We start from the raw sequence: 14,557 nt of genomic DNA, 5'->3' as shown, positions 1-14,557 counted from the left end.
AAAGCACCAGCCACACCAATGGACTGCAGGCGTGACTTCTTTACTGACAACTACAGCATTGCCATACGGGGAAGAAACAAGACGTTCTCTGTTCAAAAAAACCCACTAAACAGCTCTAACATTATAAGTTTGCATATTGCAAGAATGCTGTGATTAGGGCTGATTTACTCGTAGCAGAGCAGCAGCCAGAAACCTGCCTTGAATTTTAATAGGAAATGTATTGATCTGTGCTTTTACTTGAAAGGCATTAAGGCAGATACTTTATTCTTTAGACATGGGTTAAATGTAGCTGCTTCAGCCTCTGAAATAATGTGTTAATAGAATAAGTACATTCACAGATGTATTCAATCTGTTATTCGAAACTTAACTACACAAATGAATAGCACAGATTCAGTTTATGCAGTAAGAGGTTTCCAATGTTGCTGACAAGTAAGGGAAAGATTTAAAAGTTTTGCACAATACTTGAAAGTCCAACATTTACCTGATCACGTGTCTCAGTTCAGTATAACCTCCCATTTTAGCCTGGGCAGCTTTCAGGCATTGTTTCTTCCACTATAGGAGCAGTGGAATATGAGGGTAATTACTGTTTGCTGGAATTCATGGTTTACTTCCAAAGCTCTCATGATGGCCCATTGAGTACACAGGCTACAAATACAACTATACAAGAAAAGCAAATCAAAAGCGTGAGTCTTATTTATTCACTGAGCAAATTTATTACAGTCAACATTCAAGTTTCCCATGAGTAGCTGCCTTCATAAAAGCAGTCCTGTTCCAGTATGTCTAAAAGTAGGAACTTCTTGCCTTCTGATTGCATTCAACATCCAGCTAATTTGCATGGTACTGCGGATTATATGTATGATGACTTTATATTATATAATTATATTATTACAAATAAACACACATGCTTTTTAAAAGAACTACAGTAGTGTGATCAAGTGTCCTGACCACCATTAAAATAGACAGAAGCTGAGGCATATTAGCACCACGTAGAAAGAGAATCCATTCATTTTAAGCTGCATGTTTAACACATTTTTCTGTTGCTCTATTCTTCACTAACAGTGCATACTTCTAAAGCTGACATGACCACCTTAACATTTATTTTTTTCCCCAAAGGGGAACAAAAGTACAAAGTAAACAAGGAAGTGTTGCTTTAGCTAAGTAGATAATCCAGGGAAAGTGGTGGACAGATAAGAGAATGCACTACAACCACTTGCCAGCTTCTTATTACAGAAAGAGAAACATTATCTTTAATGCTACACTTTCACCAGCTTTAAGATAGCGTCTCACACCTGAAAGGGTCTTATTTGGCAGAGGAATTTCTGGCCATTTAGCACATAGAAGCAGCTGCCCAAAGGCTTAGACCAGGACAATCCAAATGTAAGGGAGGCAGTGAGAAACTAGTGGAAGGAGAGAAATGTGTCACGGTCTGAGATAAGCATAAACTCTGTATAACTGTATCCAAATCCTGTGCATTTTAAGTCATACAGGCTGTTAACACAAAACCAAAGGCCTGCCTTTGTCCATTGAGTCCTCACTTCCAGAAATGAGACTACAGGTGAAAAAAATGGAAATAAAAATTTGAAGGCATTGATAGCTGTGGTAACAGCACCCCACTTGTGTGTTGCCACTAAGGCAGCAGAGAAAGTGGTGTGATTTAGGTCCTCTGTATTAAGAAGACACATCTTTATTCTCCCCTGCATGAACTGCTTTGCAGTCTATATGCATAACAAACCTGGACCTGCAAACAAGCTGGAGATGGAATGAAAGATGAGAATACTGACAAATGAATAAGCTTGTTCAGCTACCAGCAATTATCTTCTGCAACACTATCTACTTTTGCATCAACTACTAAAGGCTAGTGCAGGTACTCCTTTAGAGCCTTCTCTTGTCAAGTAGAAGTTTCTACCAAATCCATCTGCTGCCAGTACGTGCCTAGTTCATAATAAGGATGCCACTCTTAGACAAAACTGCATCATCTTGAAAAGATTCTTCAAACTTATCCCCCTTCGTAAGTGCAGCTACTCTACCAGAAGCAGTAAGACTTGTAATCACAGGCAGGCTTCTATTTCAGCAGTCCCTTCCAGACAGGGAATTGCTTCTTGCACAAACTTTTTATTTTCCCTGTCTCCTCTGAGCCCAACTGGAAATTAGCATTAAGGAACACTAGGCTATGAAAGTACAGGGCAAGGATATGTATCCTTGAAGCTTCTTTCTGCCATATGCATTACAGCTATGTCTTCCTCCATCCTGCTCTTCAAAAAGAAGGTAGGAATTATCCCCAAATGTTAATTAAACACAAAATAACTTGCTGCTCTTCTGGAATATTAGGCGTGTAGACACAGGTACACCCTTTCAAAAGACCAGGAAAAAAAACTGTTGATACTTTTCTAACCCACTTTAATAATCTAAATACAGTGCTGTCATTCCAAATGGTTTGGCCACCTCCTGCAGATGCAGGAAGAAACTGTCAGAACATGTTCTTTGTAACTGTAAGCTTGCATTTAGGGCAGTCTTAATGCAAATCATCCAGCTGTGTCCATAATCAACCATTCTCATCTATTCAGGCCTCACAGATCACTCTAATGCTGCCACTTAGTAGTCTTTTCCATCTTGTTTCAAAGACCCTCTGAAAGAATATCAGCCTTGCCCTCCTTTGCTCTGTAATGTCATTTAACCTCACTGCCACAGGTCTGCACAGCACAACACAAGGGAGCCAGTGGATCCCAATGGATGGTGAGCCCATTTACATGTATGCAGGGAAACAGACAACCTGCTTAAAACATACCCTCTGCTAAACAGGGCACTATCAAATCTCAAGACCAAAGCTTAACATGAATACAGTAATGCAGATGCACTGCTAATGGCTACAGTTCTATTCACACCTTCACCAAACTGCACAGCAAAATAGAAAAATAAAAATATGTAACTGTAGTTTCCATAAAGCACTCCAAAACTGAATAGCTGTCCTATTGCTGCATACAGCTCTAGCTGGAGACACCTACAGTGCAAGTGCTCTTCGTTAGGAAAAGTTTCATATAAGTAACTTCAATTCTGCATCTGAGGGCTTGGCGAGGTCTGAGTGTACCCACAAACACTGGGAATAAATAGTTCAATATGATTAAGAAGAACACATCTATGGTATGAAAATCTATCTAAGCTCTTGTAAAATAAATGCAGAATCCTAACTGGAAACAGAACAAACAAAGTATAACACTGTAAGAAGAAAAAAATTAAGTAGACATAATGAGTGCAGCTATTCTTTCTTCTAGATATGTCTACGGGACTGTCGTGGATGAACCAAGGATTACTTTCAAATTCAGCACAAGCAGTTTCACATTCAGAGATAGCAGGAGGCACTTCTGATTCAAAATCAAGGTAAATAAAATCATTTTTTCTTCAAGGCCATTAATAGATTCTGACATACTTTCAGTGACCTCACTAGTTCACACCATTTACATGCAGGACAAAGGATGTTTTCTGTTAAGCTTGATTTTTCAATTGTGAAAGTCCTCTTTGCTGATTGTATTTGAAAGGTTAAATCTGCACTTTAAACATGCTATTTATTTTATCTGTTGTTTCAGAAGAGTAAAATCACTTCCAAGCCCTTGTAGAAATACGCAAACCATAAAATCACAAGGTTGGAAAAGACCTCCAAGTTCATCTAGTCCAACCATCTTGTCCACCAGTATTTTCCCCACTAATCCACGTTCCTTAGCACAACATCTGAACATTTCTTGAACACCTCCAGGAACAGTGACTCAACCACTGCCCTGGACAGCCCTTCCAAATATCCAACCTGAACCTCCCTTGGTGCAACTTGAGTCTATTTCTTCTAGTTCTGTCACTAGTTACACAGAAGAGGCCAACCCCCACCACATCACAACCTCCTTTCAGGCAGTGGTAGAGAGCAGTAAGCTCTCCCCTGAGCCACCTCTTCTCCAGACTGAACAATCCCAGCTCCCTCAGCTGCTCCTTGCAAGACTTGTGCTCCAAGAGCCTTTGCAGCTTCGTTGTCCTTCTCTGGACACACTCTGGAGCCTTAATGTCTTTCTTGTTTTGATGGGCCCCAAACTGAACACAGCTCTTGAGGTGCAGCCTCAGCAGAGCTGAGTACAGGGTGACAATCACCTCCCTACTCCTGCTGGCTGCACTATTTTTTGATGTAAGTCAAGCTGCCATTGGCCTTCTTGGCCACCTGGGCACACTGCTGGTTCACAATCAGCCAAGCATCAGCCATCACCCAAGTCCTTTTTTCAGTCTGAGCAATTCTACTAGGCTATTGGGGGGGAGAGGAAGCCAATCTTTTTTTAGGCTATTTTCCAATATTTCAGCAATTTTCACAATTATTAGCTTTGTTTAACATAAAGCTTTAGGATGATTCTTTTTTGATATCATTTCTCACCCTAAAGGAAAAACAGAGGCCAGACAGAAAGCTTAATGCTTGATGAGAAATCTTCTAAACTTTTAACATTTCTGTTGTTTTAATAGTGAGAATCCAGGGCTGTGTTTGGATACTGAAGTGGCTTTAGCAACTGGGCAGTTTCTTGCCCCTAGCAGTCAGCAGTCCAGTAGTGCGACATCACGCTACTCTGAATCACGGGGAGAAACTCCATGCTCGTTCAATGATGAAGAAGAAGAGGATGAAGATGAAGATGATCCTTCCTCCCCAGAGTAAAGACAGTAAAAAATGGATACACAAAATGCTGCTCATATATATTCTTCATGGGAGCTCACGTTTGGATTTTACTTAGGTTTCTTGCCTTGGCTTGCACTGTGTTCAGTGAAGCAAAATGGAAGCTTCAAAACAAATTAATCCAAAGCTGAAATTGAAAACTTTCTAATGGAATAGAGTAACATGCAGACACGGAACAAAGTGGTATTTTTTATCAACTACAACCAAGGAAAAGAACAAAGTCCCCGGAGATTCGGCACAGAAAACATCAAAGTTTGTATTTTCCATTTTGGGATATTGTGTCTCAAGTCTCTGTCTTCATCATATCTTTACCAAATGGGGAAGGAAAAGCCGATTCTTGTGTTGTCTTTTGGATGTTCTACCTTTTAAAAAAAAGAAACATTAAAAAAAAAAGGGGGTGCTGAGAGAGGGAGCACATGGATGTGCAAAAATAGCTATTTAAAACTATCTTGTATGAAAACTGTTGTAGGGAAAAGGAGCTGTTACAATATTTGCTTTTTTTTCTGTTCAACTTGCTGTATTGAAGATTCTTAAAGTAATATAAATTGCAGGTTATTAAATCAATCTTGGATTAGCTTAAATCCATTTTAGATACTCTAAAAGTAGCTTGTCTCTTTTGAAAGGTTCATACGTTCGTTTATACTGCAAACCTAACTTATTACAAGTGATTATTAGCCATTATTAAGCAGTCAGATAGAAACGGTATTCTCTGCACCAGCTTTTTCAAGAAAAGAAAAGTGGAAACAATAATTTATGGATTACAGCCTATCCCTATAGCTTCTCTTTTACTGTTCAAAGGTTATAATCCATTTGACTTTATAGCATGTATATTAAAAGAAAGCCAAAAAAAGGACAAAAAGAAAGAAAGAGGCCTCTACATATCAAGGATCTCAGGCAGTAGGATTTCAAGTCAGGTAATGGAAAGTTCAGATTTTCAGGAAAAAATAAATTCTGACAATATGCAATGTTATGTTCTGCATTCTAGTCATGGATTACGATAGAGTAATTTGCTTTTAATTAACTTCTGCTGCACACACCTCAATGCGCCTTTGAGAAACATTAGCATTGAACAGGTTAAAATCATTTGGCTGAAGTTATACGACATGAATTCCCTTTGGACTGTTGAATTATACTTAAACACAAAAGGTGGAGCCTCCTGTTTTAACATATAGCCACTCACAAAGACCTTTTGAAAAATCCTTGTGTAACAGCAAAACACTATAGATGCACAGTTCTCATTAGTGTTCCAACACCCAATATTTTAACTAGCCCCTAAGTTAACTATTTCTTTTTAGTTTCATGCTGTATGTCAGTAGTTGACCTTTTTCTAAGCACCAGTATAGTACCTGTCAGCTCTCAGTGGCACTGTCTCTGTTATTTAAATATTAGGCAGCTTAGAATGCTGTATTTGCTTGAGCAGTGGCAGCACGTTGCAGCTGCTGACTGCTGCAGCCGTTACTTGGGCACAGCATGGGCTGCGTCCACCTCAGCTTTTACAAAGCCACACGCAAGCCAACGTGACCCAAAAGCACTCAGCCCGAGATAGGAAGGTGAACCAGCACTTCAGCTAAAAAGATGGCTGTTGTACAGCTGTTAGCACAGGACTAGCTACATACAGAACAGGTAAAAGTGCAAGAAGCATACAAATACACCTATATGTTCATGCTGAAAATCACCCACATCAAAACTTTTTGTATGTAACATTAGGACACCACCATTACCAAGACATACAGCTCTTCTCTGGGAAGGCAGAGCAATCTGGCTTATACAAACTATATGCAAATGCACAAATGGAAAAAAAAAAAAAAGGCATATTCCTACCCTGTTATTCATCCTGCGGGCAAGACTGTTACACTGCCCTATGCACATGGCTCGCAGGCAACAGCAGGCTGAGATTTACACCACCTCACTGCAACCAAATCTGTAATGCTACCTCTATACAAAGAAAAGCTTTACAAAGAGAAAATGATATTCTCACAGAGAGAGTCAACATTCTTGACTGAAATGTGAGATACGACAAGGTGACTGATGCTCTGGATACACCATTAGCTACATGAATGGCATTTCATTTAAACAGGCAGTTGCCCTTATTCTTAAAAATATATTGTCCTGTCATCTTTCATTGGAAAGGGCAGATGGAAGATACCTGATGCACACAGGACATCCTGAGGCACTTTAAGAGGGGAGAGCATTTTCTCAAGTAATTATTCCTCACTCCTCAGTACATTATAGGTGAACCTACCTTCACATTTCCCACTCAAAATCTGCAAAAAAGTCAAAACAGCAAAACATTCGACAACTTCTGAAGAGCTCGAGACACTTTGAACTAGAGGATGCTGGCCAAAAAAAGAAAAGAAAGGAAAAGAAAAGCTTCTTGCCCAGAAAAGGAATGTATTTTATGTGCATTTTATTAGTAGTCAGAGTGCTTCGTGGAAGATCTTCAGTGATACCTTGCCCCCACTGATGTCTATTTCCATCAGCACAGCAGCCTGCACAGCTGCTTGCTCTCCAGCTAACTCAAAGCTATCAACTTTTTTCCCTAAGCACGTAACATGTAGGCAGTTAACAGAGTTAGAAGTTATTTTTCTGAACGAGTGGAATAAAGGACAAAACAAGTCAGAACACTCAGAAGAAACTTCAAAAGGAAATTCTTTCCTTAGGATTCTTTGTGCCAAGTTACAGCTGAGGATGGAGTTCAACTCCAGCACTGTGTTCCTGTGGTTACACCAGAGCCTGGGAACTAGGAGAGCTCTGGGCCTTATCCAACCATAGTCACTCGTGTACAATCTCAGGCACGCCTTTCAGTCTTTTTTGTTGAGCTTAATTGACCTTAATAAATACAATAAAGTAGGTGAACGCAGGACAGGGCCTCACTAAATACAGAGGATGTTGCATTTGTCTTAAGCTCTGAGTAATTAATGAACAACAAAGGGATTAAGAATATTAACCAACCCCATTGCTCCCACTAAGCTAGCTGCTTTAACACAGCAGCCTTCCCTGTGTCAGCCAGCAGCCGGCATTTTTGACAATAAAATGGTCAGTAGCAAGACAGGCTCCCATTTTCTAGTCAAGTACCACAACATTCTGCTGGCTTGTGCTGAGTATTCACTGATGTGAAACAGGGTGCAGCTGGCACCAGAAGGTGACTCATATAAGGCAGAATTAGTGTTTGATTCTTCATCTAAATTCTAATTGACCTTTTTCTGTCCCTTGGCACGCTATTTCTGAATGCTATATTCAGCAGTGCAATGCTGTGTAAAAACCTTTACATATCGCAGTAAAAAAACATTAAATTTGACTTAAAGAAAACACAGCAGCATCCCAAACGAGATGAAAAAAATGACGAGCAGGAGACAGCGTACCTTTTAGCATTGGAACTCTGATAAAAGTGTGGATTTGAGTTTTAAAAGTTACATTGCTGCATGTGAACATTCTTAAGTTGATGACAATAATCCACCTAATCTAAGAAGGCACGTATGTAAAGGTTAGAGCAAACAATGCCCATTTAGCTGCAGGGACTATTTTATCTATTTAAGCTGCCATCACCGCAGCTCAGACATTTCCCTTCTGGCTGTAGCCCCGTTCCCAGCTGGCAGTTGCTGAGTATACAACATGCCAACAGAAGGACTCGTGCTGAACATCCAAGTCAGCCTGGCACAGCATGATGTACATGGGCCAAACAGCCCAGCATATTTTAGAAACAAATAAGCTTATACATAATTTTATGTGTGAATTCAGAACTCAGCAGTTAAGGTTAGAGATGCCAAGTGCTCTTTCTACTGACCATGCCCAATACTTTAAATGAAGAGTGTGGCTGAAACTTGATGCCATTTGCAGCTAACCGCTGGGCAGTACTCGATTTTCTAATTAGCTGCCTCCTTCCATCTGTAAATTATCCAGGCACTTTATAGAGAAGGCTTTACTTCTAATGAGTTAAAGACACACAGGCTTTGGATTCATTTAAAAACAAAGCTTGAGTGTTTAGTAAACAAGCCAGTTCTCTTCTGACTGACCCACATAATTTGCATTTTCATTAACCCAGTTTTCATTGCAAGAACATCTCTGTTTCAGGAGCATATTTTAAATGACCAAATATAATGAAGCTGAAAAGAGACTGTGACTTTTTTCTACATGCTAAAAATTCTCGTCATGGCCATACTTCAGGGCAGCACCGTTCTGCTTCCCACCCGCTTGCTTCATCTTAAAGGAAGAAAACTCTGCTGGCTGTTCCTCACATAAAGCCCAGTACCCTGGAACTTCTTGAGACTCTCATTCCTTAGACTTAACTGAGTTCATGGGTTCCCTCTCCTGCTTATCTGTCGGTTTACTTCGGCAAGTGATTCTAAGAGACCATGCAGGACCGCTGCCAGCACAAGGCACAGGCCATTGCCACGACCAACCTGGTTCCCAGTGGTTCTCCCAGCTCCGTGGAGCTGCTCACAGGTACTGCACTCTCCACAGGTTCCCAGCCAGGAGGCACTGACTGTTACCCCCCCGTCCATCCTGCTCCATAGTTCAGCCAACCAGAACAAATGGGTTTTTTCCTGCTTAGATCTCTTTGACAGTACAAATAATGGAGGATATCTGCCTAAGTCACAAACCAGAAATCCCTGTTCAGATTTGGGCAGAAGCATCTTTGCTAGAATGTGGTACCCCACTTCATTTTGAGACTTCATAAAACCAGTTTTAAATGCTCGACCCCTTCCAGGCTTAAGCACTTCAGACATAAGAGAGCACAGGCTAACGAGAAGCAGCTACCTACGATTGAAATCCAGCTGTAGATTTAAATTCAACTCATCTATGCAGTATTCAGGGAACTCTTCCAAGACAAAACGACCCTTTCCCTGCAACCTGTTTAGGTAATAACCCACACTGCTACCCAGGCTGAGTGAAATCCACCTATTCCATAGCAGAGCCTGGATGGCAACACTTCACAGATCACAGACAGTTCTTCTGAATGGCCACAAAATAGAAATATTTACCAGAAAAGAAACACCACCCCTCAAAAAAAAAAAAAAAAAAAAAAAAAAAAAAAAAAAAAAAAGTCTCCATTTTTTTTAGTGGATTTGTTAACGCTGTGAGGTAACTTTAACAATTAATAATTGGGTTGCAGCATTGTGCGGATTAACTGGGCCTCCCAGAACCTCCCTGGTAAAACAGCAGCTGAACCAAAAATCCATCACACAAGCTTCAGATACTCCCCCCTGTCTCTAAAGCCAGGCTGTGCGTACAAAAAATACTTCACATTAGAGAAGCTTTGATAAAGACACAAACGATGACCCCGTACCTCACAGGACCAGTGATGAACAAAGACAGGAGTGCTACTCAGAACCAGGCGCGGCACATGGCTGGGTGCTGGCTGAGGCAGCCCCACATGCTGCTGGCACTGCCAGCTCAGTGCACAAGGAAGCTCCCTGCGGGGCTCAGCAGTGTCAGCCATGAACAAGACGGGTCCCCAGCAGCTCCCCCTCACTGTGCTGCTGGAATGGCACTTGCTGACACCTGCTTGTTCTTGTACCAGCACTTCCTTTTTCCACTGAAAACACAGAAACTACTTACGTGAAACCATTTTAAGTGAAACACATGAAAACTTTTAAGAAGGAAGCCAGTCAAGGACAGAAATATTACTTTTTAATGCTGAACTTAAAACTTGTAAACTTGCCAGGGGTAAAGGAAGAAGCACTGACACGCAGTTCGTGATGATGCAAACTGCAGTGAATCCTTACCTTCAGTTCATTGTTCTTTATCCTGGGTCTCTTTACCATCTCCCTCCTCCCAACCGCAGGCACAAAGCATCACAGCTGTCGGCAGTAACATTCCTCCTTTTTCCTGTGCTCAGTTCATGTCTCTGGGAAAGCCTGAATTGTTGCTTAGTTGTTGCTTAGTTGTTGAAACAATTTGCTGTGGATTTCTGAATGCTCCAAATTCCTTTAAGTTACACAGTAAAGTTCTATTTTCACAGGACTGCTGTTAAGCTATCCTGATTTTTTCCCCTGCCCTGACAGTGTTACTTTCTACTACCACGTTGTATGTGGCTAGGAGTAGTGTCAAAGGAACGCCATAGCATTATGCGTGCTTTAAACACAGAGAGATATAAAGAAAAATGCATATACGAAGTTTTACTTTCCTAATAGGAACACTGGCATTAGCAAATAGCATATTTGAACCCATAGGAAATATTACTTTGTAGTAGCAAACACTTTGTAAATAAAAACTTGTTATTTTTTTAATGGAAATTTTATAGGAGCTCTTTCTGTATACTCCGTTGATTCCATGTTTACTGAAAATGCTGCAGGTGGGAATTGTACACTGAGATGGGGTGGGAGCCATGGCTGACTGCAGCAGCAGCTTCTGTGTGCCGGAGAGAATCAGCACCCAGCTGCTGCCGGTGGGAAGTGCAGCCTGACTGCACGGGAACTAAATAAAAGCATTTCAAGGCGACGCCAGCAGGCTGCTTTGTGGTGGTTTTGTTGCTTTGTGGTGGTTTTGTTGCTTTGTGGTTCTTCATTCGCTCAAAACAGAATAAATGAAAAACGGTTTGTTGGTTTAATCTCAAGGCAGTACTGCATTGCTTGACACTTGGAAAATAAAGGAGGGAAATGTATCAGGTGAGCCCTTGGTCAGTTCACCATTCCAAGACACTTTCCACATTGTTCCAGATGGCAGATTTCTGGTTGTCACATTTTGACAACACAATTGGAAAACCATCCAGGAATCTTACTGCTTCCATCGCACCAAGAAACGCACCCAGCTTACGCCTGATTGAAGGACTCAGAAACATCTACTTCATTTCCAGGTCCACCCCAGCATGCTGTATTTCATTACCCTGCGTGCTTCCCTTGCATCTCACCCTGTGCCATCTTTTACCTGCAGACCCTTTCACACACCCGCAGACACACAGCACACACCCCTCCTGCCTCCCACCTGTATTCTGCCAGCAAGGACCCAAATGGTGAGAGTTCCCCGTGGCTCCTCACTGCATGTGCTGGTTTTCCAGCTCCATCAAATTCAGAAATCCCAAACCAATTTCACAGTGCTCATTTTCCCTCGTGCATAAACGATCCACCAGTTTTAATCTCAAATCAGCACAAAAGTTAGAAGACGATAGGAAAAGACCACAAAACCGAGCTCATCCCTGTGCAGTCACTACCTTCTCACACAGCCCCCCTTCATTTAAGGGCACTGGCAAATCTGGGGAGGCATTTTCAGGAACAGATGTAGCTGCCTGCAGACAGCCGCAGGCAGCCCCAGGCCCAGCAGGCCAGCTGCACACTTGTCTCGTGGTTTCTGTAGGCCTGAAACACTGCTGGAGAAACGTGGGAGCACAGCCCTTATCTCAGCAATAAAGATACCGCCTCCTTGAAGCACAGCCTGGTGATCTGTGTGCTCTTCTGTGTCAGTGCTACATGAACTGCCATCAGGATTCTGAATCACGGCAGGCACAGCTTGCTGGGATAAACACTGGCCTGTAGAGAACCTGGAGGGACAAGGTTTGCTGCAAGCTGCTTCATTCCTTGGTGATGCCTCTTGACACTGCGATAACCTCCCAGCAGCCCAACACAGGGAAACGCTAAAGCACAACATTGTTTTCTTCTAAGAATGACTCAGTGTGGTTCTCTAAGAAGGAAGAAGGGCAATAAAGAGCCCTCTGAAATCACAAGCGGTTTTGGTCAGAATCTCTCACCGCTCACTAAGAACACCACACAGCTGAAGATGGGTCACTTTTATTTCACCAAACACCGCGGGTCTCATCAATCAGTGCTTACAGCAAGCAATGGCAGCTACTGCAGCACTGCTGTTCTCTGTGATGGTAACAGCAGAGATGGAGACAAGGGCTTTCCACGGCTGCAAAAAAGGTCTTTAAAGTTGCATTTTGCTGAGTTACACGTACTGTCAGAAAACAGGAGGCTCTCAGAACATCAGAACAACCAACCGACCGGTCTGTGTAAGTCTGTGACTCCCTGCACTCGGTCTCAGCCCCAGGTGCAGAGCAGGGCGCGGCGCCATCCGTGAGCAGCGCCCAGCCGCTGTGCACACCACGTGTAACTGAGCGCCTCGACGGAAGCTCGTTTCCGAACACGCGGTAACAAGAAGTCCTGTTCATTCCACGCTGTATAAAAAGAAGCGGATGGCAGCACGGCGCCCCGCGCTGCCGGCACCAGCGGAGCAGCGACCGCGTTCGGCCGGTCGGTCCAGCAGCGCCGTGAGGGTCCGGCGCGTTTCGGGGCTACAAGACTCGAATTGCGGAGCGCGCCTGACCGCAAACGGAGCGGCCCAAGCGCTGCCCAGCAGCCCGATCTCCGCTTCAGCCGCGGCGGTACGGCCGTGCCACAGCCGCGCACCAACGAACCTCACAACGAACCTCACCTGGGCCGCCCCAGCGCTGCCGCCCGCGCAGCGTGCCGCCCACACGGCGCAGCCGCGGCCGGTTTCCGCCCCTTTGCCCACGCGTGCAGAACGCGGCCGCCGTTCCTCACGCACCGATCATCGCGCACCGATCATCGCGCACCGATCCAGCTCTGCTCTGCTCTCCCCGCCCCGTACCTGCTCGCTCCGGACTCCCAGGCCGCGCTGTGCTCCTTCCTCCCGCCTCACCCCGCATCGCGCTGCGCTCCCGGCGCCCGCCGAGGTAAATAACGGTCGCGGCACGCGCCCGGCACGGTGCGCATGCGCGCAGGCCCTCAGCACGTGCAGCGCAGGGAAATAACGGGCGCGCGCTCGGCTGCCCTTCCCGCAGCTGTGTCCGCCTGCAGGACGGGAACGCGCCCCAGCCGGCCGTGCGGGGAGCGTGCGATCGGGTACAGCATCCCGGCTGCACGACGAGCTGCTCCGCATGTTGCCGCTGAGGTGTGAGTTAGCGCACCTACGGGCTGCTCGCAGCCAGACGCAGCCTGTGGGCCTGCGGGTGTTCCTGCCGCACAACCTCGGCGTGTTCCGCATTTCCTCACTATCTCTGTAGCACGGCCAGAGCCGAGCTGGGAGCGCTCCGGGCTTACAAACACGTGCGCGCTCTGCCAAGCTTCTACCTGCGGTTCCTCGGCATCTGGCAAGATGTAAGCGCTGAGATACAACGATCTCAGGCCGCGTCTGGGCCCGCAGGGCGTGCAGTGGCTGCGGGCTGCAGCAACGAGCGGCAGCTGAGGGCAGAGAACGGCCGGGTGCTCGCATAGCAGCTGGCAGCGCTCCCGGCCCTGAGCTCGAACACCTGGAGCCGAGCCCTCCGCTTTATTCCAATGGAGGAAACACGGGACGGGCACAGGTGGGTACATCACCACGCGTGCACAGAGCCCAGGAAATAAAGCGGTGTTGGTTCATGAACATTTCTTAGCAACAACAAAGACCCCAAATAACTCTTGCCTGACTCGAGGTGGGTCTCACTGATACCTCTGACGGAGGAAAAGACCTATTTCAAACCTTTGGAAAACAGAATTCACCAGATGGGATGCTTTACAACTAACATGCCCTTCGTGGAGTAAGTAAACTGCACTAAAACAGTCACAGCAAAACATCTCTCTCTGTGAGATGGTTATGGTCACTCAAACTGCTAGGCTTCGTGCTGCTGTTTGTTTCTGTGGCACATAACTAGCTGAAGTCATATTAGAAAGAGCCAGGGAAATAGCAGCAGTAAGGAAAAATAAAGGAGAATGCTCTCACCAGCGGTCCGGCTCCTAAAATAGATGCAAAACCAGAAAGCAAGTGGCCCTCCACCAGCTGCCATCAGTCACTGCTAATCACCAGCAGACTCTTAACTGCACCATTTTCACTGTGCAGTGTGTTTCTTCTCAAGAGCAGCTGACAAGCTGGAAAATACGGAATGCAGCTTTTGCAATCCAGAATGAGTTAAGAGCCTCGTGTCTGAGCTCC

The 14,557-nt window shown here is 44.4% G+C and overlaps 1 protein-coding gene and 1 long non-coding RNA gene across 4 annotated transcripts in view; one reads left to right on the top strand and one right to left on the bottom strand.

Annotated features, from left to right (window-relative positions):
- Positions 1-9,691, top strand: part of TFDP2 (transcription factor Dp-2) — a 43,828-nt gene extending 34,137 nt beyond the window's left edge. For all 3 annotated transcript variants that reach the window (XM_072344657.1, XM_072344655.1, XM_072344654.1), the window contains 2 exons: positions 3,270-3,375; positions 4,489-9,691. In XM_072344657.1, coding sequence (XP_072200758.1) covers positions 3,270-3,375; positions 4,489-4,675 — 293 coding nt within the window. In that variant the 3' untranslated portion in view covers positions 4,676-9,691. The remainder of the gene's footprint in view (positions 1-3,269; positions 3,376-4,488) is intronic.
- The window catches only part of LOC140256283 (uncharacterized), a 39,705-nt gene extending 26,192 nt beyond the window's left edge, over positions 1-13,513 (bottom strand). The window contains exon 1 of the long non-coding RNA XR_011904677.1: positions 13,238-13,513. This is a non-coding gene — a long non-coding RNA (uncharacterized lncRNA). The remainder of the gene's footprint in view (positions 1-13,237) is intronic.
- Between the last annotated feature and the right edge of the window lie 1,044 nt (positions 13,514-14,557).

The sequence above is a fragment of the Excalfactoria chinensis genome, chromosome 9, assembly GCF_039878825.1.
Source record: "Excalfactoria chinensis isolate bCotChi1 chromosome 9, bCotChi1.hap2, whole genome shotgun sequence".
Classification (NCBI taxonomy): Eukaryota; Metazoa; Chordata; class Aves; order Galliformes; family Phasianidae; genus Excalfactoria; species Excalfactoria chinensis.
This window is presented reverse-complemented; position numbering and strand designations above follow the sequence as displayed.